Source organism: Aplysia californica, unplaced genomic scaffold (genome assembly GCF_000002075.1).
Source record: "Aplysia californica isolate F4 #8 unplaced genomic scaffold, AplCal3.0 scaffold00140, whole genome shotgun sequence".
Classification (NCBI taxonomy): Eukaryota; Metazoa; Mollusca; class Gastropoda; order Aplysiida; family Aplysiidae; genus Aplysia; species Aplysia californica.
This window is the reverse complement of record NW_004797410.1, coordinates 146,815-169,643: the sequence shown is the minus strand read 5'-3', so window position 1 is coordinate 169,643 and position 22,829 is coordinate 146,815. Positions and strand designations below refer to the sequence as shown.

The following is a 22,829-nucleotide window of genomic DNA, read 5'->3' as shown; positions in this document are numbered from 1 at the left end:
GTGCGCAAAATTTTCAGACAATCTGGTTGAGGCTCACATGCAGGTCTATAATATGACAAATTAACCTCCACCACTTTGACTGGCTATATATATCACGTACACTACAACAAAACCAGACCCACCTGATGCAATTTTGCCGGTTGTTATGTAATTAAATGAAGCAGTGTTGGTTCTCCCTTATTGGGTTTTGAAAAAATTGACAAACCTGCTTCACTGGTTTACAGCTCTGCTCTAAATAAAAGGCATCAAGGTTTACCTTTCGGAATTTGATTTCTCACTTTCTCTTTTTCTGTGTCAGGTATGGAGGCGATTATGTCAGAGTTTTTCAATGACACCACCACAGCATTCTACATCATTCTGATTGTGTGGATAGCTGATCAGTACGATGCGATTTGTTGCCACACAAACATCAGCAAGAGGATATGGCTCAGGCGAGTAAAGTTTTGACCTTAGGTGTAAAGCAGATGACGGTGCAGGCAAATAAAACTTTACATTATTTTTTTTAAATTTGCTTAATTTTTGTGTTCTGATTATGGTGTGTTTGCCATGTCTTGAGACACTTAAGTTTTTATCATGACAATTATGTGGCAGTATGCTGACCTTGTTCTGGAAAGTGAATGTGGTGCACGTATTGCTCAGTTTTGCATCTGTAGTCTGGCGGTTACACTGGTGGGTTCAAATCCCGGTCCAGGTCTTGTTATTGTGTCATTTGGAAAGAGATTTACACATATTTTTCTCTCTTCACCCAGGTTTATAAGGGTATGGGGAAAAGATTGTGAAAAATCATTTCAGTGAATGAATATTTGAGTGCCAATAAAACGACAACTTGCACTGAAAGTTTCTCAGAGAGCTGAGAATGTTTCGGCATGTTGTAGAGTCTGTCAGGGTAATAAATTGCACATAGTGCCTACTTTTAAGCAAGGATGTGAACTGATTACTTGCAATTTATTATTACTTTTATTATGTGCCAAATAATCAAAATGTTTTGTTAAATATTGTATTCATAGCGAGATGAACACAGGGTAGGAGGTAGTCACTCTTTGGCTTTGCCTGAAGAGTTCATTTTTTCTGTTTTGATATAATAGTAAGGTCCTCTCACCTTGAAATGATAATTATAATTTCTTTTTTTTTTCTATTTCAGGTTCTTCTACTTGTATCATTTTGCCTTCTATGCTTACCACTACCGCTTCAATGGCCAATACAGCTCTCTGGCACTGTTCACCTCTTGGCTGTTTATTCAGGTTAGAACTATTTAAGACTTGATTTCGACCTGGGGAGTGTGAAGAGTTTTCATGCTATTCAATGTCATGTTTCTGTAACTTTTAAAAATTTGAATACTTTGTGCAGGGTGGGGGTGGTCAGTGAACGCTCTGGTGTTTGCTTCTCTCATTTGATGTTGCTGTTGTCCATACAGTTACAAGGAATTATTTGTACCGTTTCCTCATAATACTTTTATCAAAGGAAAATACCACAGCTAACAAGCCAAGTGCCATTGTGTCCTGTGAGTTTAGGTTGGAGGGTGTAATTTGTATGTCGCACTGTATGTCGCACTTCTTTCTTTCCTTCTGTTACCCCTGTCTGTCTTTCTTCTCCAACTCATGCACTGAAAGCATTTTCATTCGGGTCTGATTACTGGAAGTTTGGGGGCCTCAGCGTTCATTGTGGGTGAAGTTCTCCCTTAATTTCAGCATTCCATATTGATCGAAACGAGCCAAATTAAGGCTTGTATAAAATGTCAGACTTTAAAGAAGATGCCTTCCAGTTATATAAATGTACCCAAAAAGTGATCAATGCCAGCATCTTAATGTAATACGAGCTGCCTGCAAAGTTTGATCTTTTATCTCTTATAGCATCTGGCTTAGTGTGCCTTTCATGAAATTTATCACTGCCATGGAACTTAAATCTGTTTTAGGAGAAATGCAGCCATTATCGTATTAGTGTCTCTCTTGATTTTTCCTAGCTATAGCTTAGAGTTATGTTGGTGTGCATCTGATTAACTCAGACTGTTACCTTGATTTTTGCCTGTGGTACTTGACCATAATTTTGTCCTTGTGCTTTGACAAGATGAATGGCCTGATGACTTGACGTACAAACATAGTGGGTTTTTTTTTCATTTCTTCTCTTTTTCTCCAGCACTCGATGGTCTATTTCTTCCACCACTACGAGCTACCGGCCATTTTGCAGCAGGTGCGCATCCAGGAGCTGCTGGTGAACCCGGCACAGGCAGGAGGTAATGCTGACGACCCACCGCAGGACGCTCCACCCAACAACCCAGATGACGAAGGGAGCCCTGTGGATCCAATCCCTGATGATAATGCAAACAGGCATGGAGGTGGTAACGATGCTGAAGGGGCTTCGGCACCTGGTGCATCTGGAAATGCCGGGGTGGAGGAAGTTGATGGTGGAGCAGATCTGCCCGGTGGGGATGGTGGTTTCTCCCCTAGAAATGGGGATGATGCTTCTGGTGGTGGTGTGAGGAACAGGAGCAACAATCGTGGAGGAGGTGCTGGTGCTACTGCCAGTGCTGCGGATGCAACTAGGGAGGTGCTGAGGCTGAATAACATCCAGCTCAACCCGAGGGATGCGACAGCCAGCCTCACTGACCTGTTCAACATCTTGAGACGCTCCAGGTTCCTCCAGAACTACCTGGACCCTCCAGCTCAGCCTTCTGCTGCTCGAAATGGGAACAGAAATAACGCAGATCCAGTTCATGGTGAAGGTCCACCTGCTCAAGGTGGTGGGGCGAGGCAAACCCCAGAGGCAGAAAGGGGGAGGGGTTATGAGATTGAGCGAGTCACTGTTTACACACAGAGCAACATCTACAGGCTTTTTAGGCGTCTTCAAAGTAACAGACGAAGGCCCTCTCGGGAAGGAGGGGGTGCTCCAGATCCTCAACAGGAGAGCAGTAGTGAGGATACTCCCGTTGCTACTGCCACTTCTTCTGATGCTAGTCCTGTGCTTCTTCAGCCAGAGCAGGGTGCCATGAGCAGTGAAAGTGTCAGCATGGCTTCTACGATGAGTGGTGAAAGTTCTGGAAACAGTAAAGACATCTCCCCACCCTCTTCTCAAGAAATTAATACTGGCCAGGCAGAAGAACTGCCCTCAGGAGAGTTTGCCAGTCAGGATAAAGAAAACAGATATTATGAGCTTGAAAAATGTGATACGATAAGTGAAAGCACAGGAATTGCTTCATCAGATGTTAACTGTATACCTGTCAGTAAAAATGAAGTGACTCTCGGTTCTGTTGTTTCTGACATTGTGGGCGTTGTTGGTACAGAGGGCAGTGAAGGTGAGCGCTACACAACATCGAGCACTGGAGAACCGTTGAAGCCTAAGCTCTCCTGTTTGGATGAGCATAAACTGTCGGAGCAGTCTCTCTTCCCTTCCTATAACAGCCACACAGGAAAAAAGTTGGGAGAAGTGGAGGAGGAGATGAAAAGTTCTATTCTGACTGCTCCTGAGAGCAAGATGTCATCTGTCGTGCCTTTGACTCACCTGGTGGCGGGCAAGCCGTGTAGTCCTGTGTCGACTACCTCTGAGTTACCTTTGAACAGTATGCTGGACTCTGATGGTCAGGGAAAAATGGACTCCCCTTCCTGTCCTTCTTTGAAAAATCCATTTTCGGAGAGTGAAAAGGACTTCATGCCTTCAGAGTTGAACAGTGATTATTTATTAACCCTTTCGTCAACCCAGTCTGGGGGAGTGCCAGAGAGTAGTTCTCGAGATGGCACTGCTGTGTAGTATTTCTTATAATGAGATGATGTTCTCAATGCTCACAACAGAAGCCCCCTCCCTGAACCAAACGGTCAATTGTCTGGTTTTTGGGAGAGCAGTGTATCTCCCTTGCTAAGGCTGTCAGCAGAAATGTTTGAAGGGGGGTGATAGTATAATCAGCTGCCTTTGTGCAACCTCAAAGCACCATATGTTTGTCATGGTGGTCTGCTATGATGGCCTAACACAATGTTTCATCAGTTAAATTTACCATCTCGGCATAAGCTAATCTGTCTGTGTTACCAATCCTGAACTAGATTTTACATTGTTTTCTTTTGATTTACAGAACTCAGAACATTTTTATGGCTCCATTCATTTCTACAAGTCTCTTCTTTTCTGTCATTGAGCTTGATTTTGAATAGAATTTAATCAAATGTTTTTAATGCCAGATGTAGCTAATGTTTATAGTTGCACCAGTGGGAGAACATTGGATATTATTCCTGTTTGCAGTGCTGGCTTCTTTTAGTTAAAAGATAAACTCTTGCATTGTACAATTGTGTATTTTATGGCAGCCAGTAATGCTTTCTGATGTTGCCTCTTTTCTTTTCAATCTAAAGGGAAGTATACAAATGTCATTTATGATAATATTTAGGTATGGGTTTTGGTTGATTCATCTTGACTATAAAGACTTACTGCCTTGGTATAGTTGACATATGCTGTTGTACAACGCAGACTCTCTTCCAGGAAAATGACAGTGGTAAGCCCACAGGTCATCTCCAAAGTTTTAAAAGTACAGTGAAGGTGAAATTCTATACAGTAACAAGTTGTGTTCTCACTCTAATGACTCTCCTTTCTGTGGAGCTTTTATTGTTCTAGTAAAAGGGAAACATGAAGGGAGGCAATAGGTGCTTGATGACTTCTAGAGCATAATTGGTCAACATTGTGTAAATGGTCATAATTCATGTAGTAAATGGTCATTAACACAAGTGAACACAAGGAAATGCTTAGCATAAATGAGTCCACATAACATGCGCCACAGTTCATGGGGGCGGAGAAGTCTCAAAGCAAGGTTTGTGACTCAGTTCAGTGACATGATGTGCTTAACACACTTTGACATTCTGTTGTTACTCAAGAAACGTTCTTTTGTTCATTGTTGCTTCAGTTCAGGCGCATCATAACAAAGCATATATTTGTAAAGTTTTTGTTGCTATTATCAGTTTCTCTGTTTGCTCAGTTGTTAAACATGATGAGGATTCTGTTGGTGATCTCTTTTTGATGTCCTGGCATCACTGTACAGATGTGCAGAGAGGAGCCTTTAACTAATGCTATTCCATCATGTCAAGCAAACACAGTTAAGAGTCAATTTAATAAAGAGGATACATTTTGTTTTTATCAAAGAAAGGGCAGTATTTTATTAACTATTTTGTGATGACATCGCATAAGACAACCTGAAAATGCTGGGAATTATATCACTGGAACATTTTTTTTGTAAAGAATTTATAGATAAGATAAGATAAGATAAGATACATAATAACAGGTACTTTATGAATTAGGTAGCATTGGGATACAAAGTATAAGTTTAAAGAAAACAGTTTTTGAGAGAAAGTTGTGTGTACAATTTGGCTTGCTTGTTTGTTTTTTTTAAATTATCTATCATTTAGAAAAACCAGTGGGAACATAAATAGAAATGGAATAGTTTTGTGGGTAATATTTATGAATACAATGTATGAAGCATTTAAATTTGAATTCAAATAATTGTGTCATTACTGTTGGTGTAAAAAAAGATCATCAGCAGTTTTGCCCGGAACGATCTTAACTAGCTGTAAAGATTTCAACATAAAAAGCTGACATCTCATTTACTTGTTCTGTTATTAATGCCACTTCATCCTTGAAATATTATGTACACTTTCCCAGTGTTGAATGATTAAATATATTGTTTGCCATTGATTGAATGTCTCAAGTAATGGTTGTCATCGATATCCACCCATATCTTGTGCTCCAAAGTATGATATATACATACAGACTTCAACATAAGTTAAGGACCACTTACAAACACTCTGAGTGGTCTTCCTGCATGTGGGCGTTCTTGGACTGATCCAGTGGCTTGATACACCAAAAATTTTAACTGAGGAATGTCCGTGGTGTCGCACACAAGTCGAAAAAACCCGGCAAATTTGGCTAAAATTCCTCGAGGATTTCCTTCTACACTTGGTGGTTTTGCCCCTTTAGGAGGCAGCTTTGCAGTTAACCATCAACACTTTCACAGCAAAACAATTTGAAACATTCCTTGCTGTCTTTTGGGGGGTTAATAAAAAATCGGGGCTGTCTGTCAAGATGGTCCTTAACTTATTTTGAATGAAGTCTGTATTATTATGTCTGTGCGACATGTCTGGATGAGATTAAAGTTCAAGTGAGAAATTAGGACTGTCGCACTTGTCATCTGTAGGAAGCTCTTTTAATAAATCTGTTGGAGAAAATAATGAAAGGTGTGTATTTGATTAATAAATTGTGTGGGTTGACATAAACTCTGATGAATTGGGTATGAGTCTCTGTTGATGGAAACGGTCTGATTTTAACTTCCATATTTTACCTTGGTTTCAATTTTAGCTGTAGCCTGTCAAGTGCTTTTTGGTGTCACTACTTTGCATTTGGAAGTGAAATGAAATGCTTATAATAGAAAAAAATGCAGAACAACTATTAATTTGTGTGTATTCCTGTAGGCTGCTGATACCTCACTCTCAAATATTTTTTACATATTAGGATTACAACCCAAATCACTTGTCCAAGTTTTGAAAGGGGTACAGATTTTGAACTAGTAACATCTCTTTATTGTGGAGCCCACTTTAATTCATAATCCTTTTTTGACTGCTGTTTAGGCTTCAAATCAGCGGTTCTCTTAAAACTCTTTGAAAGCTTTACGACATACTGATTGTAAAATGAAAATAAATATTTCATGTTAATAGCCAGATTTATAATCAGCTTCTCTCCTCTGCTCTTGTGGTCTGTGTCTTTTTTTTTTCACTTCACTTAAATCTTTCAAGACACTTGTATGTGATAACAATTTATGAGATACACAAAATGTTAAGGGTATGAGATTTATAAGATGCAGTTTTTCCAGTGAAGTCCTGTTAAGGGCCTTTTGCTTTACAATATAACTGGTCTAGATAGTGGAAAGATATATTTCATTTCTAGATTTGAATATTTGATTACACCTGCAACATAGTCCTCGAGCCACTTAACTCTTATAGATCAATATCTTTATGTTGGTGACCTCTTTTGCTTGCTATTTATCCTCTTTGCAGTATGTTCTGCTTCATTTTTACCTGACAAGTAAAGTCCTGGGAGCTTTGTTTTTCCTTTTCACTGCTTAGCTAGGACCTGTTTATGGCTGTTTTGTTGGGAGTGTAGAGCACATTTGCCAGTGAAGGTTGACTATGGAAAACCGTTTTATTCTCTGGTTGAAAATTGTCTCTTTTTAATTTTTCCCTCTGTTGTCGGTCAAATGTTTTTTCTGCACATTGTATTCTGACGTGCCAGTTCAGGTTTGAACTTGAAGTATTGCACTGTGGGCTTGTGGCTGGTAAGCACAGTGGTGCTGTCTGCTTCTTGTACTTCTTTTCATCGTTACCATTGCCCTTGTCTGTTCCTGGCAAAACATGGCTGATATGGTGCTGACTCATTTTTGAGACTGAAATTTTGACATTCACTCAACAGCAGCGTAAACTCAAAGCATTTTTCCAAGGTGGCATGATTTTGATGCAAGTGCATGTGTCATAGACCGGTTGTTTTGTTATTTGGGTTTGCCTTTTAAAAAAAAAATTCTGCAGGTGGATGACTTTTCCATGTGAAAATAGAACTCAATTGATGTAATCTTCTGTCTTGTCAGGCTGATTGAAATTCATGATTACCAAGCTATAATAAAATAAGTTACAAAATCTTTGTTTCCTATTCAGAACTTCAGATTTTATTTCATCAACTGCAAATGTAAGAAGGTGAAGATCAAGTATACCCACCCATCATTGTTACGTTCTCCACCGGGGTGGTTACTTCTTTTTTAATGGGCTGTATTTTTTTTGGGTTGAGTGAGGATTATAAGAAGGAAAAAAAAGGTGTTTTGGCTGACTTTGAATGTTAGTTCTCCTTTGGGTACCTCGGTGTCTTTTCAAAGATTGTCTTTCCTTGTAAAAAAACTGTTACTGTGTTTCAGCATAGCAGCAATGGAGTTTCTGTACTCTAAGTCATATAATGCGATGGAGATTTGGGCCCTTAGTTTTACTCTTTGATTGTAGTACAATAAAGTTCTCAAAACTTGATTACACAGGTTGTGACTCATGATCTATTTTTGTTTTTGCTCTATTGGTCACTACGTGCTGGAATGTTCCTATCAGTTCTTGCCCTGCAAGCCTTCAGTTGTTTCCTGTGGAAAACATTTGGACTGTTTTTCAATCTCTTTGCTCAGCCTATGACTCGGTCATTTTGCATATTTATATGCGTTTGTGAAAAATGTGGGGCCTGAGAATGTTTGTATGAGTGGAAGAAGTGCTCAATAAAGTATGGATGTTTAGAGTACTGGAGAATTGTAATTGTACCGACGTTGAAAGTACGGTTGTTCTATTTCTGATGGGAAATGTTGGACTTCAGGTCCTATGCCATTGTCCAACAAATCCCTTTATATTTGGATGGAAAAAAAGGACCATTATGACTTGAGAGGTTAGTATTGTTGTCAAGAAAAGAACAAAATAAAAAATTTTCAAGTCCAGCTTTTTGCTGTCATTGTAATGACATAAAGTAACACCTTTTGAATTATATGGACAAGTCTTTGCTGTTTTCCTGTCTATCACCACCCTTTGGTGAAGTGCAAATCTATTAGTAATGAGGCTTTTTCGATTGCTTAGAAAAAAATACAAAACAAGCTTTTCAAAAAGTGCCATATTAACTTTAAGGGGGGAAAAATGTAAAATTTGACAATGGAATGTTCAAAATGAAGGGAACATGCATATCCTCTGCATAAACTATCTGTGCTAGAAAAATGCAATTATATTGTTGGCTGAGGAACCAAAGGTCAGCTACCCCCTGTGATCTAGCAGGAGAATGAAGAAAAAGAGACTGACAAATGTGGAAAGATTGAAAGAAGAGTAATTATGCATGATGTGATGAAGAATGAACATTTTGGTGTAGTAAGTCTGGAAATCATGTACGTTCTTTTATGTTGTATTGTGTTGAACATTTTTTAATACAGACAAAAGTAATATTAGTTGTGTTCTTATATTGTGTAACGTACACGTGTAAAGAAAAAAAAAGGTAATAATGTTTGAACAGAAAAACGATCATCAAGCTTTTCCATTGTCATTGCCAAACCACTGAGCATTGAACTGACTTAAACGAACATTTTTTTGTTTTCCTTGGCTTTTTTATTCCTAAAGGGTACCTGGATAGAATCTAATATATTATATATCTAATCGGTTATAAAAAAATATGTTTTCTAACAGTCTTTTGCATTATTGTGTTATGTTACTGAACATCCAGGTTGTCAAAGGATAAAATGGTACATACCATGTGGAGACTTAACAAGGTGAATAGTCTGTTTAAGAGTGACTTTTATGCTAAGAAATGGGCTGTATACTTTTGTCATTTATAATAAGATGTTTCATACATGTTAGACATGATTGCAGCTGGAACTATAAACTTGGTACCCATACGCAGAGTTACAGAAAATCGTTGCTTGAGTCTTAATGATATTGTTTCTAGCTCAGTTTTGGTAAGCAGATGTTGTATTAAATATATTATGTTCTGTATTGTTAAAGTTTGATGTAAAAGATGCTGCTGACATTTTGGTGGTTTCAAACTGATTTGTGGTACGATCAAGGATTCGGTAACAAATGACTAGGCTCCTGTGAACAAATACCAAGTTCCTTTGCTTTCTTCATCATTCCGTTTTTACACTTTCCTGTTTTCTATTTTAGAGCTGCCATTGTTGAATTAATTTTTCCAGTCGCTTTAATTTAGTCATTGTTCAGGATGCGTTTTTATTCTTAGTGTTTTTCATTTATCGATGCTGAAAAGTGGGTCTAACTAGGTTGCAATGTGCTCAGTCACTGTACATTCAAGCTTCTCTTTTCTTTGTGTCAGTTAGTGAAGATGGTGAAAATGTGTTTGGAAAATGTCTTTCACCTAATTTCATCAAGCACAGATATGAAACAATGTCATCTTCTTCGGTAATGGCCATTCTTTGAAGGAGCTGTTAGGACGTGCGTGTTTCTTGCGTTACTTATTTTTATCATAGGAAAGCATAAATCAGTTTTGTGTCCTCAAAAGTTTTTGTCCAAGAATGATCTTTATTTCTTAGATCAGGGTGGTGAAAGCCTCGGACAGTTTTACTAATGGAAAGATGTATAGACATTGAAACATCTACAAATTGTTCATTTATTTTTATGGTGAGTATTCCAGTACAAATTTCAAGACCAGATTTTATCTTTTGCATATAAAAAAGTTCTTGAGAGAAACCGGAAACAAGCCGGAAAAGTCCATCCTCTTAAATGGGGGTGTTTGAAGAAATGCAATGGCGCCATCATTTGCTTAGTATCTTAATCTGGCTGTAAGCTTGAGGTGAATTGACAAAGGACAGTAGCAGGCATATTGTAGAGCAAAAGACCACAAACTAGTGTTACCTTTGCCTGTGTTCTCACTGTTCTCGCTTTTTTGAGTGTCTTTCAGTAACAATAAACATGCCGGAACAGGCGTTAATTAAAGCGTTTGATAATAATGAAACATCATTTTGACTTGTGATCATTTGTACAGTATGTTTTACTCCTTTTGAATTCTGAATAAAGCAATAAGAATTCATTGTGACGTTTTTGGGGGTTTTTTTTCTTGTGAGTGGTGTATTGTTTGATGTGAGCTGTATGAAAATCTGTCATGCTGCTCCACTCACGGCGCACCGGCAGTGGAATTTTAGTTGCCACGGGGGGTTCCCCGCCGGGCGCCTTATCACGTCGGGGTCACGGGGGTCAGCTCCCTGTCGCCGCTCTGTCTGGGCCGACTTAATTTTTTTATACTTTTCAACGTACAATTTTAGGTGTATCATTGTATTTATGGTAATCTCATTTAGTGCACCCAAAGCATGCATTTCTGTCTTGAGACTCAAAAAAGAACGGACGTTGTAACTTGTCTGGTTATTTCGTTAGATGCGCTGGAGTCGGCAATGCTAAATTGTAATTTTTTTTGGACTAGCCTGAATGAAAAAAAATCAATATAAAAAATAGGCCTCGACAAAATCTGTCGAACTTTTGGAACATGAACAACATAGCATTGGTGCAGATACTCAGAAAAGATGGTATCTGCGCATATAATAGGAAGCTGTAGTTTTGCAACTTTATCCATCGGGCACACAATTCACTATGAAGTAATTCCTCCAAATACAACTTTAGGTGTCTAATTTAATCGTGAATATTCGCATATATTCTCAAAAGTTTATAAAAGTTACCATGAAGATTCTCTATGAAAAGTACAAATCGATTTTAGGGCCAGAATACATCTTCAATGTAATACACGAACAGTATCTGTTACACTTCAGAAATTCCTTACTTTTCTTAAAACGCTAAGTCTAGGTTTTCTAAGTTGACTGAATAATAGGGATGACTTCTCGTAATTGGGTAACAAGAATAATTTTTAGCTTTCCAGGGACACTGAATCAGCACAAGACTTTTCCAGCTTTATTTTTCGTTTCTATGACCATTTGCAATAACTGACAATGTGACTGATTTCTTTACATTCCTAATTGTGTCCGCGCATATTTCCGACACAAAAACTAAGAATGAATGTGTTAGCTGTGATCATTTTTTATTCCAAACAAGAAGTTTATCTCTACCCATGTATTTACACGGTTTTGTGGGGGGCTTTTAATCGCTTATATTATATCTTTTTAGTTGTATGCAGGCTGCCACAGACACAGCATGATTCATGAACAAACGCAGAGTAACTTTCTCTTGTTTAGGGGGGGGGGTTTACACCTGAAGGCTATCTCGCTTATTACTGGACCGAATTTTACCAAATTTCACATATATAACAAGCATAGTAAGGAGTCTTAGATTCCGCAATCAAATTTGATAAAAAAAAGTTTCGTTTCCATGGATACGGCGGCCATATTGGATTTTGTTGACATGTCTTGCGTAATGAATACCGCACTTATCGCTCATGGAAATTGATTGTTTTTTTGCATGCGTGTTCACAAACATCAGATTTTAAAATTTGTCTGTTATTTTATTCCTAAACGAGTTAGAAAATTTTTAATGAATTTTTTCCTGGGGTAACATTCAAGTTTGCGAAAAATCCGTGAAAATCCACACTCCAGACACCACCAACAAAAATCTATTCCATATATCAAAAATTCAACAAACACATTTTTAGCATTACCTCTTTTCTTCATTCTGTGAAAATTTCATAAAGATTGGATGATAAATGGTGGAGTTATTCAAAAAAGTATAGAGAATATTAGCGTTTTGAGAAAACGGCCGATAAAGAAAAATAAAATACTGACTTTATGAGGAAATGGCGGCCACAAACATGCCCGGTATGGGAAAAAATACGGTTTTGGGGGGTTCTTAGGCGATGAAATAGTTGTAGGCGAGGCAGAGGAAGCTAAAAATGCCTACAACTCAAATTCCATAATTTTGAGCCGAAATTTGACTTTGGGGGTGTAGCCTTTAATAGTAAAATAAGAGTTAACACTGATTGTCTTTAGTTAAAAAATGCAGATGTGCATCTTTCTTCTCTTATAACTTGACTATTACTACTCGCGCAGATTTAAAATATTTCTCATGGTAAAAGACATGATATTCGTAGTCAGTTTAACATAGATTTTGGAGAGATCTGTCGTGCCTTTTTAAAATTTACCATCATTTATTCATAAGTTTGAAACTAAAATAGGACAAATTGGGTACTCTACAAAAACTTGTCTAGAACAAAAACTAAGTCACATAAATTAACCATTCTAACGCAGAATAAATCTCAAGACATTGAGCTTTTAGTGCATTCGCGTAATGGTTTGCTGTGTGGGATGGGGAAGAAGTTATATCGTTTTAAGCGTAGTAAAAAATGTGAACTTCCTAACTGACACCGGCAAAGTCGCTTCAGGGCTCCGTGACCACGAGCCGGGGAGCTCCGGCGGGCTGCTGAGTCACGCTAACTAAAGGTAACAGAATCAGGCGAAAAGTGACACCGTGTGCTGTTTTGACAACCCTGGTTAGAGTTGCTGATGTTTAGTTTTAGCAAAATTTTATGGCGTTCGCAACTGCATAAGGTCATATGAGTGCAAAGGGGTGGATGTCAACAGACAAGTCCAAATGGGAAATCAGGCTTACTCTGCTCACCTCTCTAGCCTCAACAGCACAAAATCTGCTTCGACTATCAAGGCACCCAGGAAATAGCAGTTCACAAGAGAGTGACAAATATACAAAAGAAGTAGAGGAAAAATGACGATAGTAAGGATGAGGAAAGAAAAAGCAGCAGTTCCCCCTATGTTGTTCCGGCACAGTATGAGCATAACATTGATAAATCAGCCCATTTACAATTCTACTGTGCATAGGAACATGTTAATATTACCCCATTGGGAATGGCCTAAAGACAACTTCAGTCAGTGGCACTGCCCTGGTTTGGGGGGGGGGGGAGTTGCTGACGGGGGCATTCTTGAACTTGAGGAGTGTTCATTGCTGTCCTACTCCTGCTTCATCTGGTCCAATTGGAAATGGACATTAATAAGGTCCTACTCCTTGAAGGTGCTCATAAGAGTGAGAATGAGAGTGTCTAACAGCAAAGTGCCTAACCACTATGACTACTATGAGTAGGGGTGTAGAGGAAAATGCTCATATTATAAATGTGAGACTTTGTGGTGAAATCAGGCGTTGGTTAAAACAATAAAATCGAAGGTACTACTAGCATTTTTTTTACCGGTTTTGCAATTTTTATTGAATTTTTGGTGGGTTTTTTTGCTGAACAGCTTTTATGTCCATTCAAAAACACATTTCTGTGTGGATTTTACTGAAAGTCGTTGACTAAAGGCACAAAAAATGTAAATTTTCCAAGGACTCTCAGGGATTGGAAAATACCAACCTTTGGAGGCCATTTTCTCATTTATTTTCTTATTTAACCTCTGAAATCAGGCGACCCCACTTCCTTCAGTCACAAATATCGCGACTTCTTTTAAAGATACATTAACATAGGTATTTTTATCACTGAAAGATAGAAAATGAACAAGTTTAAGATGATACCACTAACTCCACATGCCCAAAATTTGAAGAGTGCCTGAATCCACCGTGTCAAGACATGAATGAGAATGTTGTGAACAGCATGTCCAAAAGAGTACTTGTCAATTTGTAATGATTGTCTACTTCTCTTGCTTCCTCAATTAACTCTTATTTCCATGGAACCAACAGTTGGCTTGAGAATTTTTTCATGCAGTCTTTCATATGTGCTTCGTTGTACATGTATCCCTCTTAGCCTGAATTGGCCCCGACAGGCAGGGTCAAAGCATCCTGCCTTCTAAGTGATCTAAATCGTGTCAATGGGGGCGTAATTCATCTTCAATCTTTAGCTACAACGTATAATCAAAACAAAACCATTAATGATTAGCATTTTTAATACAATTCCCAGCATCATAAATACATCATATTTGTCGAAATGGACATATTTCTGTATATATGTAAACATACTGTACAACCAAACAGGGAAATAAAGTGGAGATATATGAAAAGGCAGCACACAAGGGGAATTACAATAATATATCATGTACATGTAGTGGAATTGCTAGAATGGTTAAAGCATTAAGGCATACACAACTCAGGGCATGGTGTAATGGATAGGCTCTCTACCTTGTGCACAAAAGATGAGAGTTCAGATCCCTTGTGGAAATGGGAATGGTAGTTTCAACAAAAAAAATTCTATCTCTGTGTTGGGAAGTATCTCACACTGCAAGGCAGGATCGACATGGCCCACCTCCTTTTAAAATTGTCTTAATTTTAATAATGTTGTGGGCAGAAAATGTTTTTTTTTCACAAGTGTTAAAAGTACATGAAGACTACAGGGGAAAAACGATGGTAGTCACGAACTGGAAATTGTGAGGGTGCCAAATTTTAAAAGCTTTTGGACTCATAACTTCATATTTGTTTGACTGGTGGTTTATTGTTAAGTGTTGTTGAATGGGAAATCTAGCAACAATAATGAACCAACAGTTGAACAGAAATACAGCTAGGAGTCAACAACTGTTCAAAATTAGTACCCTCACGATTTTCAGTTTGTGACTACTGTCATTTTCCCCCCTGTAGTCTCCACATGTGTATGGGGACAAGATGGACGTAAGCAATGCTGTAAATGGCCTTCATTTACTTTAAAAGTAATAAAATGCCCTTAAAGAGAAGAAAGACATACACAAATATGCAGTAAATGTGTATTGTACCATTGTGGAAGGGGAAAAAGTGGGAGAGAGGTCTACGGTATCATTTTTTAATGCACATTAACACAATGAAGGTTACATAGGGCTGGGAAAAAGCATGGTAGACATGTGGAGCTATTGGTATTATCTGAAAGCTTGTTCATTAGTCTTGAATTTGGTGGAAAAAATGCCCATCAAAGTAATAAAATGTGGGGGGGAGGGGGGGGGTTGAAAGGGAAATAAATATGCAGTAAATGTGTATTGTACCATTGTGGAAGGGGAAAAAGTGGGAGAGAGGTCTACGGTATCATAGTAATAAGCCAATGATTGTTTATGTGTCACGACGCGGTGGAACCAGGCGCTCGTCAATTTTCGGGCATGTGGAGCTATTGGTATTATCTGAAAGCTTGTTCATTAGTCTTGAATTTGGTGGAAAAAATGCCCATCAATTTTAAATAGACGTCAAGATATTTGCGTTTGAAGTTTGAAGGAGGTGGGAGTCGCTTGGCGTCAAAGTTAAAATTAGTGAAAAAATGGCCGTCAAAGTTTGATGACTTCCAAAGCTTCAGTGTCCTTGGAAACTGGAAATTTACATTTTGTCCGCCTTTGAGCAATGATTTTCAGTTAAATCCACACGGCAGTGTGTTTTCTAATGGACATAAAAGGTGTATATTTAAAATACAAAAATTTGATAAAAATTGCCAAACTGGCAGAAAAATGCCTATTTCTTCGATTTCATTATTTTGACAAGTGTCTGATTCACCACGATGCGTCACACACACACACACACACACACACACACATATATATATATATATATATATATATATATATATATATATATATATAATATATTAATGAACAAACTTGGTTAAACCAGCACAATGTAATTGGGGTGCATAACTGGCCAAAAGCTTTATTACAGCAAAGATCTATTCATTTTTAAATAAAGCGGAACAAAACAGTAAAATTACTTTTCATTTTGGGAGAAGCAAAAAAAAGGGAGCTTGCTACAGCATAAAGCGCATCCTTCCCTTCATGGGTTTCTTATTTCATTCCATGTTAGCACAGGAACACTTTCTGTACTTTGAACCTGTAGGCCTACCTCATACATCTGTATCATGAGTAGGCCTACAGTAGTTCTGACTTTGTCTGGTACAAAAAGCGGTAAGAATCCAGACTCTCCAAACATATTATATGATCACTACATAACCCCACTACTTGCTATGTTACTTTGAGCAGAATGCTCTTGAGTGTTTTAAAGGTACTGAATTCTTTTGTATGTTCCACATGTACACATTAAGAGTATCTACCAAAAGAAATTTTAGCAGGTTCCACCTCTGAGAGTGATGTTGAAATTGCATGCATTTCATAAAAATATAAACTTTCAGCATTTGACTCATGCAAGTATGCTCATGCTCACACACACACACACACACACACACACACACACACAAACACACACACACACACATGCACATACACACGCACACGCACACACACACACACACAGACGCACATGCATACACACACACCACACACATACATAATATATACATATATGTGAGTGTGTGTGTGTGCGTGTGTGTGTAGACCTACAATATCATAAATATATGCACGTGTGTGTATTCCTTCCAACATACATACGTACACATACACACAAATGAAGCATTCACATACATACATACACTCATGCACACACAATATATACACATATATGTACACATATGAATGAGAAGTGTAAGTGTATGTATATAGATTGTTTTACTTGTACATGATACATGATGCAAGCACAGACCATAGAATTTCTTAACATATAACAAACGATACATAATCCTGAATAAACTTAGTAGTACCAGTTTACAGAGTATTGGCATTCACCATAATAGGTTAACCAGAGAACATTCAAATTCTTAAAAGGCTCACAGACAGAGAGTACACATGGCAATACCATTAAGCACTCAGAGAAGGCCAAAATAATTATTATTAATGCATAATGTTTTCTGGAATGTACCGATATTGAAAGACAAAAGTACATTACTTCAGAAACAATATTTTCTATTTTGCAAGGTTTAGTAATCTTATCTCACAGTAGAATGGTTAAATAATTATGTATACACATTTCCATCAACTGGAAAGTATGAAAAAAGACTGGAGGATGGTATGGGGGGGGGGGGGGGCTGTCAGGAAAGGCTTTTCACATCACATAACAGGCATACATGTATGTAAGTCCAAAAATCAGTTTAGGTAAGTTATAACTTTTTGCATCAGCCTGTGAGAGGGAAGACAAGCCAGTAAAAATTCTGCACATTTTTCAAGGGGGGTAGTCGTGTCTCATCTGTTTCTCTCATGCAGTTCTTCAAACCAAGACATACCCAGTTTTTTTACTGGGTGGTTGGCAGGTGCTCTGTTGTGGTTTGCTCCTTCTTTCCTATCAAATAGCTATCGGCTTTATCTCTCCTCCTTCTTTTTTGCTTTTGTTACACTCTAGTAACACTTCTAATCTTCAGCACTTATTTGAACAAATGTTGCTGTAAAAACCTTCTAAAACTAAAAACAGCTTCATATACGGCCTAGGCTATAATTCCAGCCATATTGGCTCTGAAAAAAAAAAAATCTATTGGATGAAATTTATTTTCGAGATTGAGACAGAGTTTGCACCACTGTTGTCTCTTTCACACACTAGTCTTGTTTGTAATTTCATGTATGTTATTATCATATCAATACAGTATACAGACAGATATGTGCTAATCAGCATTGTACATGTATTGGCTAGATTAAACGTAATTACATGTATCATCAATTCCAATGTGGCAAAGGGTGCACATTCATTTTGTACGGAAGCCATCACGTAACCCCAGATGGAGACGAATACCTCAATGGCACACGAATACATGTAGGCCTAGACTACTTATATAAAGCGAGCTATGAAGTTAGTTTGAAAGGCTTTTATATTTTGATTTGCATCTTAGCGTAATTCAACTGTTTCCTCCTTTACAAGTAAAATGCTTGTGGGCAGTAATATGTAACAGCACAATTCAACAACAAAACAAACAAAAATCACATTTTAAATGGAATGGGAAGAAGAACAGTATTCCTTTGGTTCTGTTTCTGAAGTTTTGTCCAGGTCAACAAGGTCTGAGAGAATCAGCAAACACAATGCAGTGTTTTTATGTTTCCATCGACAAAATTTAGATTATATAGGAGGCGGTTGTCAAGGCCAACCCAGGCTGAGAGGGAAATAACATCCCAGCGTGAGAAAAACCGAAACACTTGAAAAGAGTTCTCCCCATACAGGGCTCAAACTCTGGTCTTCTGTGAGCAATGACAAAGCGCCTACCCTCTACACCACAAATGCCAGTCAGTACAGAGCTAAAACTCCAGAAGACCTGACAACTACAGTCCAATAACAAGCACAGGTTGCAAAAACAAGTACCAGAAGCGAGAAGTAAACACAGTACATGGTGCATAACCAAACTGAAGTGTCTCGATAATGGGACTCCCAGAAAGAGAGAAATAATAATATGTCTCTTCCTTTTCTCCCACTCATCCATTTCTTTAAAACAACAAGCTTTTTAAAAAAAAAGTCAACAAGCAGAAAACAAAATTACAAACTAAAAAACCCAAACAAGTACCGTAATAAGGGTAAGCAAGGTAAAAGAGCAGCTATTATGGAGGGGTCTCTCTTTCAACTCTTAAATTACTCCATCACCCAGGAGATGCTGCAGAAGTCATGAACAAGAAAGTGGCATTGATCAAGCTTCCACTTATGTTCCATGTCTCCGACTTTGAGTTTGACACACCCTGAGCAGACTGGTGGATATAAATAGTCTGCTGTCGTATAAAATGGGGCACAACTCATCCACTCACAAGGTAAAACTCACATACCTAAATCTCCCCAACCAAAGGGTTGCATATTTTCCTACTTTGTACATGTACCTATTTTGCCTCCTTTCACGCTCTGTTTTGTGTAGACCTGTCAATCAAGGGTCCTGTCTAGCAATAAAAAAGCCCACGACTGTAACATCCACAATGTGAAACCCACCATTGATATGGCCTATGTATGCTTATGAAAGTACAACAAATGAGTTTATGTGACTGGGAAGCACTCTGGCACAGTGATGATCAGTTAGTACAAGTTCCTTCTCAAATGTTTGTTTTTCTCTCTTTGCTTTTGTTTTTGCAAGCACTAAATCATTATCACTGCAACAGCACGCTCTTAAAATCAAAACAACAAATATAACATAACACCACAAAAAACAAAACAAAACCAGAAAAGAAGAATATCCTGAAGGACAATGTGAAATCTCAGCCTCTCAGTCACTCTGACTTCAATTACATTTCCATTACAAACAGTTAAGTTGTAAGCAGCACAGCATAAATGAAAATAAATGATTCAGTGTGAAACAATGTACATGAATGCAGTTTAAATATAAAAATCCCATGAATAGCCAAAGTTTTGCATAGAAATACAAGCATTTACTTTTTAGAAAAGAATACTCATATTCTCCTTGACATGTCAGTACTTGAAGAAATCATATTAAAGATTATAATTCAAATACAAGCACAGGGTCAGCAGGGGAATTTCTTTAAGTCTCTGTACTAAAAAGTGAACCTTGCCAATTAATGACACTAAAACTTAAAGTACCGTATTTGGCTTTGTCTTTTGGAATGATATAGTTCCAGTTCAACGTTACTTTCGACACAGGTTATTTGCGAACCTTTATCTCAGTTGCAAGTGAGAAAAGATGTCTGAGAGCCACTGAAACTGCTGAATCAACTCAAATTCAAATCTTTTTTATATAAGGATTTGAACCTAGGATCATGCCTCCATAGTCCAGAATGATACTAACTGTGCTAATGGTGCAAACCGAATGAGACTACCAGCAAGTGAAATATTTTGACATAGATGGGGGAGGGAGAGGACAATCAGCTGAGAACGTGTTCTGCCTTCTGACTGCATGTCTAGAAAAAAGAAACTAAGTATGGGCCATACGCTAGGTCGCCAAAGCAGGATGCAGAAACAAAGAAAGAAAGTCTGGAATGGAGATAGACTACAAATTAGTGAATACGGAAGGAGAGGGCTGGCTGATAACATTTCTGACATTCGGTTGGGTAAACACCACTTTTTACGTCCCCATTCAGAGATATGGTCAATAACACCAAAAGTTAAGGTGCATTAAGGCTATCTTTGGTTATTGAAGTTGTACACATATAATATATAGATCTATTTTGAAAAAAAAGTTGTATAAGTGACATACTTCTTCACATTTAAACCTATTTTTTTTTCTATGCTTATATTTCATGGTCGATTACTTTCAAGTAGTTTATCGTAACTGAAGAAAGCATGCACGAAGACACAGAGTACCTTGGAGTTAAAACCGTTCTGAACTGACGATACTGCATGCTACCTTCGAAAAAGTGTCAAGAAACAAAGCACAACTGACTTCTTGAAAGAAGAAAGTGTTCCAACCTGCTCATTTTTCTAGGGTTCTCAATTTGACTTATCAGAGGATTTGTCAGAAGATCGATCAGAAAGTTTGTCATTGGCCAGTTTGTCTTTGCTGTCTGACTTCTTAAAAAGCGATTTCTTGAAAAAGGAAGACGACTTTTTCTCTGGTGGCTTATCAGCTGTTCCATTTGTATCACCCGCCTCAGGCATGTATTGAAGTAAGAAATTGTAGACATTTGGTGCGGACTTGTCGTCACTGTTTTCCTTTCGTGCATACAAACACAGCATGTAATTTCCCTTTTTCGGCATGGTGGCATTAAACTTTACAGTGCCATTTGCTTCACGAGACTGTGTCACATAGTCTCTGTTATCTTCATCTGGTTCACGAAGAAACTGATATGAAAGCACAATCTTTGATGGAACCTGAACCTCAACAGCTGCAACATTTGTCTTGCCCACTCGTATCTTGGATTCTTTCGGGGACACCAATTTCAACCCTAATTCGTCAAAGGCTGGGGTTGGGCCAAACTTTGACCTTTTGGATTCTGTCGGGACTTTGGGAATGTACACTTGAGACTCCACTTTAGTGCAGTTGATGAGGTATTTGCAAGCATGGGACAAAGTCGTTGTGTCCACGGCACCTTTAGGCCTAGCGAAGATATCCAAACCAAACTGTCCTGGCTGAGGTAACGACACATAGACGGTCAACACTGAACCCTCACTGGACAAACTCACAAATGGATCTAATGTCTTACTTTCTACGTGATTCATCCTGAGCTTTGCCACAAACTGGTAAGGGTGTGGTGTGCGAAACTTAAGCTCAAAATTGTCCTCAACTGTCAGCATCCCTACTTTTTCCATTTCAAATTCTGAAGAGGGTAACATCAAAGGCGTAATGCCAAAATGCCTCTGAGCCTTTTTAGGACCCCACTCCCCAGCAGCACAGTTTGGCAGAGGGTGCATTTTACCGGACAGGTTCTCACAAATTATTTTGAATTTGCACGCACACTTCAGCTTGAAAGGGGCCACATTTGCATTGTTCTCTTCCACTCGCCCACTGTCATCAATTTTGTTAGCGAAAATCTCCATGAAATATTGCCCCGGAGTAGGCACATGCACGCTGAATGTAACAGAATTGTCCACCATTGTTTGAAACACAAATCTTTCTAACGGAGAGCCCCGATATGTTGTCTCTCTGGACTTTTCTTTCTCTGCAAATCTGAGCTGATAAAAGAAGACCAGGTCGTTCTCATACTCTTCTGGAACCTGCACAGTGATCTTTGCCCCACCCTTGTCATCAGTGTTTATGACAGCCAATTTGTGACCATCAAAACGCATCTTGAACTGGAAGAAAATGGATCTGAGGAATAAGAAAAATGAAAGATAAGACAAGGGATACTGCACACTGCATTCGATTTGTAGCATACTCAATAAGAGGCGCAAAAGGAATGAGTGCTAAAAGTTCTCACAAACTCCTGTGCTTCGTATGTTCATTAATTTGTATGTTATAATATGTAGCAGTTGCGAACATTCAGCAGAAGAACACCAGGACAGCTATCTTTACTTTTTAAAGCTGGGGAGACTGGATTTTCTCTCATTTAACAGTATGTTTAAGAGAAGGTCAATGACCAACAGGTGTACCTTTTTCTGATTTGGCTCTTTTAAAAAAACCAACCTACAACCAAATACACATAAATATAATGTTATATATTATATTGTGGCTTCAAAATTTGGCAGCGTTTAGATGAGGAGTGATAACATCAGTGGACTTTGTGTCTCAGCGTGAGTGGAAAGGCAAAAATAATTATTTTGAGCACTGTCCAATTAAACACAGAGGCATCATTGTATGTATGCAGTCATCCAAAGAGATCATTTAATTAAATCTGCACCTGAATTATGCCAAAGTATAATAATCAGATTGGTACTAATGAAGTTATGATTTTGCACTTTGCCTTGCCCGTAAAAGAAGAGTTTGATTCCAGCTAAATAGTCTTGATTTACAAACATTAACCAATATAACAGTTAACATCCTGTCCACGTGCTACTTTTAAAAATGAAACAGTTGATCTCAACTAGCTCCACATGGAGAAATTACCAGACTTCAAATCCAATTTTCTTCCAGCACCACTCACCATCCCCAACTCCTTTTTATGGACCACTAGAGCAACTACTACTGACAACCATCTGAGGCATCAGGGCATTAGAAATTTGAGTGAACAACAACAACAATACAAATCCCCC

General features: G+C 38.2%; 2 protein-coding genes across 3 annotated transcripts in view; one reads left to right on the top strand and one right to left on the bottom strand.

The window, feature by feature from the left end:
* The window catches only part of LOC101851345, a 25,481-nt gene extending 14,926 nt beyond the window's left edge, over positions 1-10,555 (top strand). For both annotated transcript variants that reach the window (XM_013081662.2, XM_005096861.3), the window contains exons 10-12: positions 299-431; positions 1,142-1,241; positions 2,134-10,555. In XM_013081662.2, the coding sequence (XP_012937116.1) occupies positions 299-431; positions 1,142-1,241; positions 2,134-3,741 (1,841 nt within the window). In that variant the 3' untranslated portion in view covers positions 3,742-10,555. The remainder of the gene's footprint in view (positions 1-298; positions 432-1,141; positions 1,242-2,133) is intronic.
* Positions 10,556-18,069: 7,514 nt separating this feature from the next.
* On the bottom strand, positions 18,070-22,776 carry LOC118477567 (hillarin-like). Its single transcript, XM_035969355.1, has one exon. The coding sequence runs from the start codon at positions 22,011-22,013 to the stop codon at positions 20,631-20,633; it is 1,383 nt and encodes a 460-aa protein (XP_035825248.1). The 5' UTR covers positions 22,014-22,776; the 3' UTR covers positions 18,070-20,630.
* Positions 22,777-22,829: the final 53 nt, after the last annotated feature.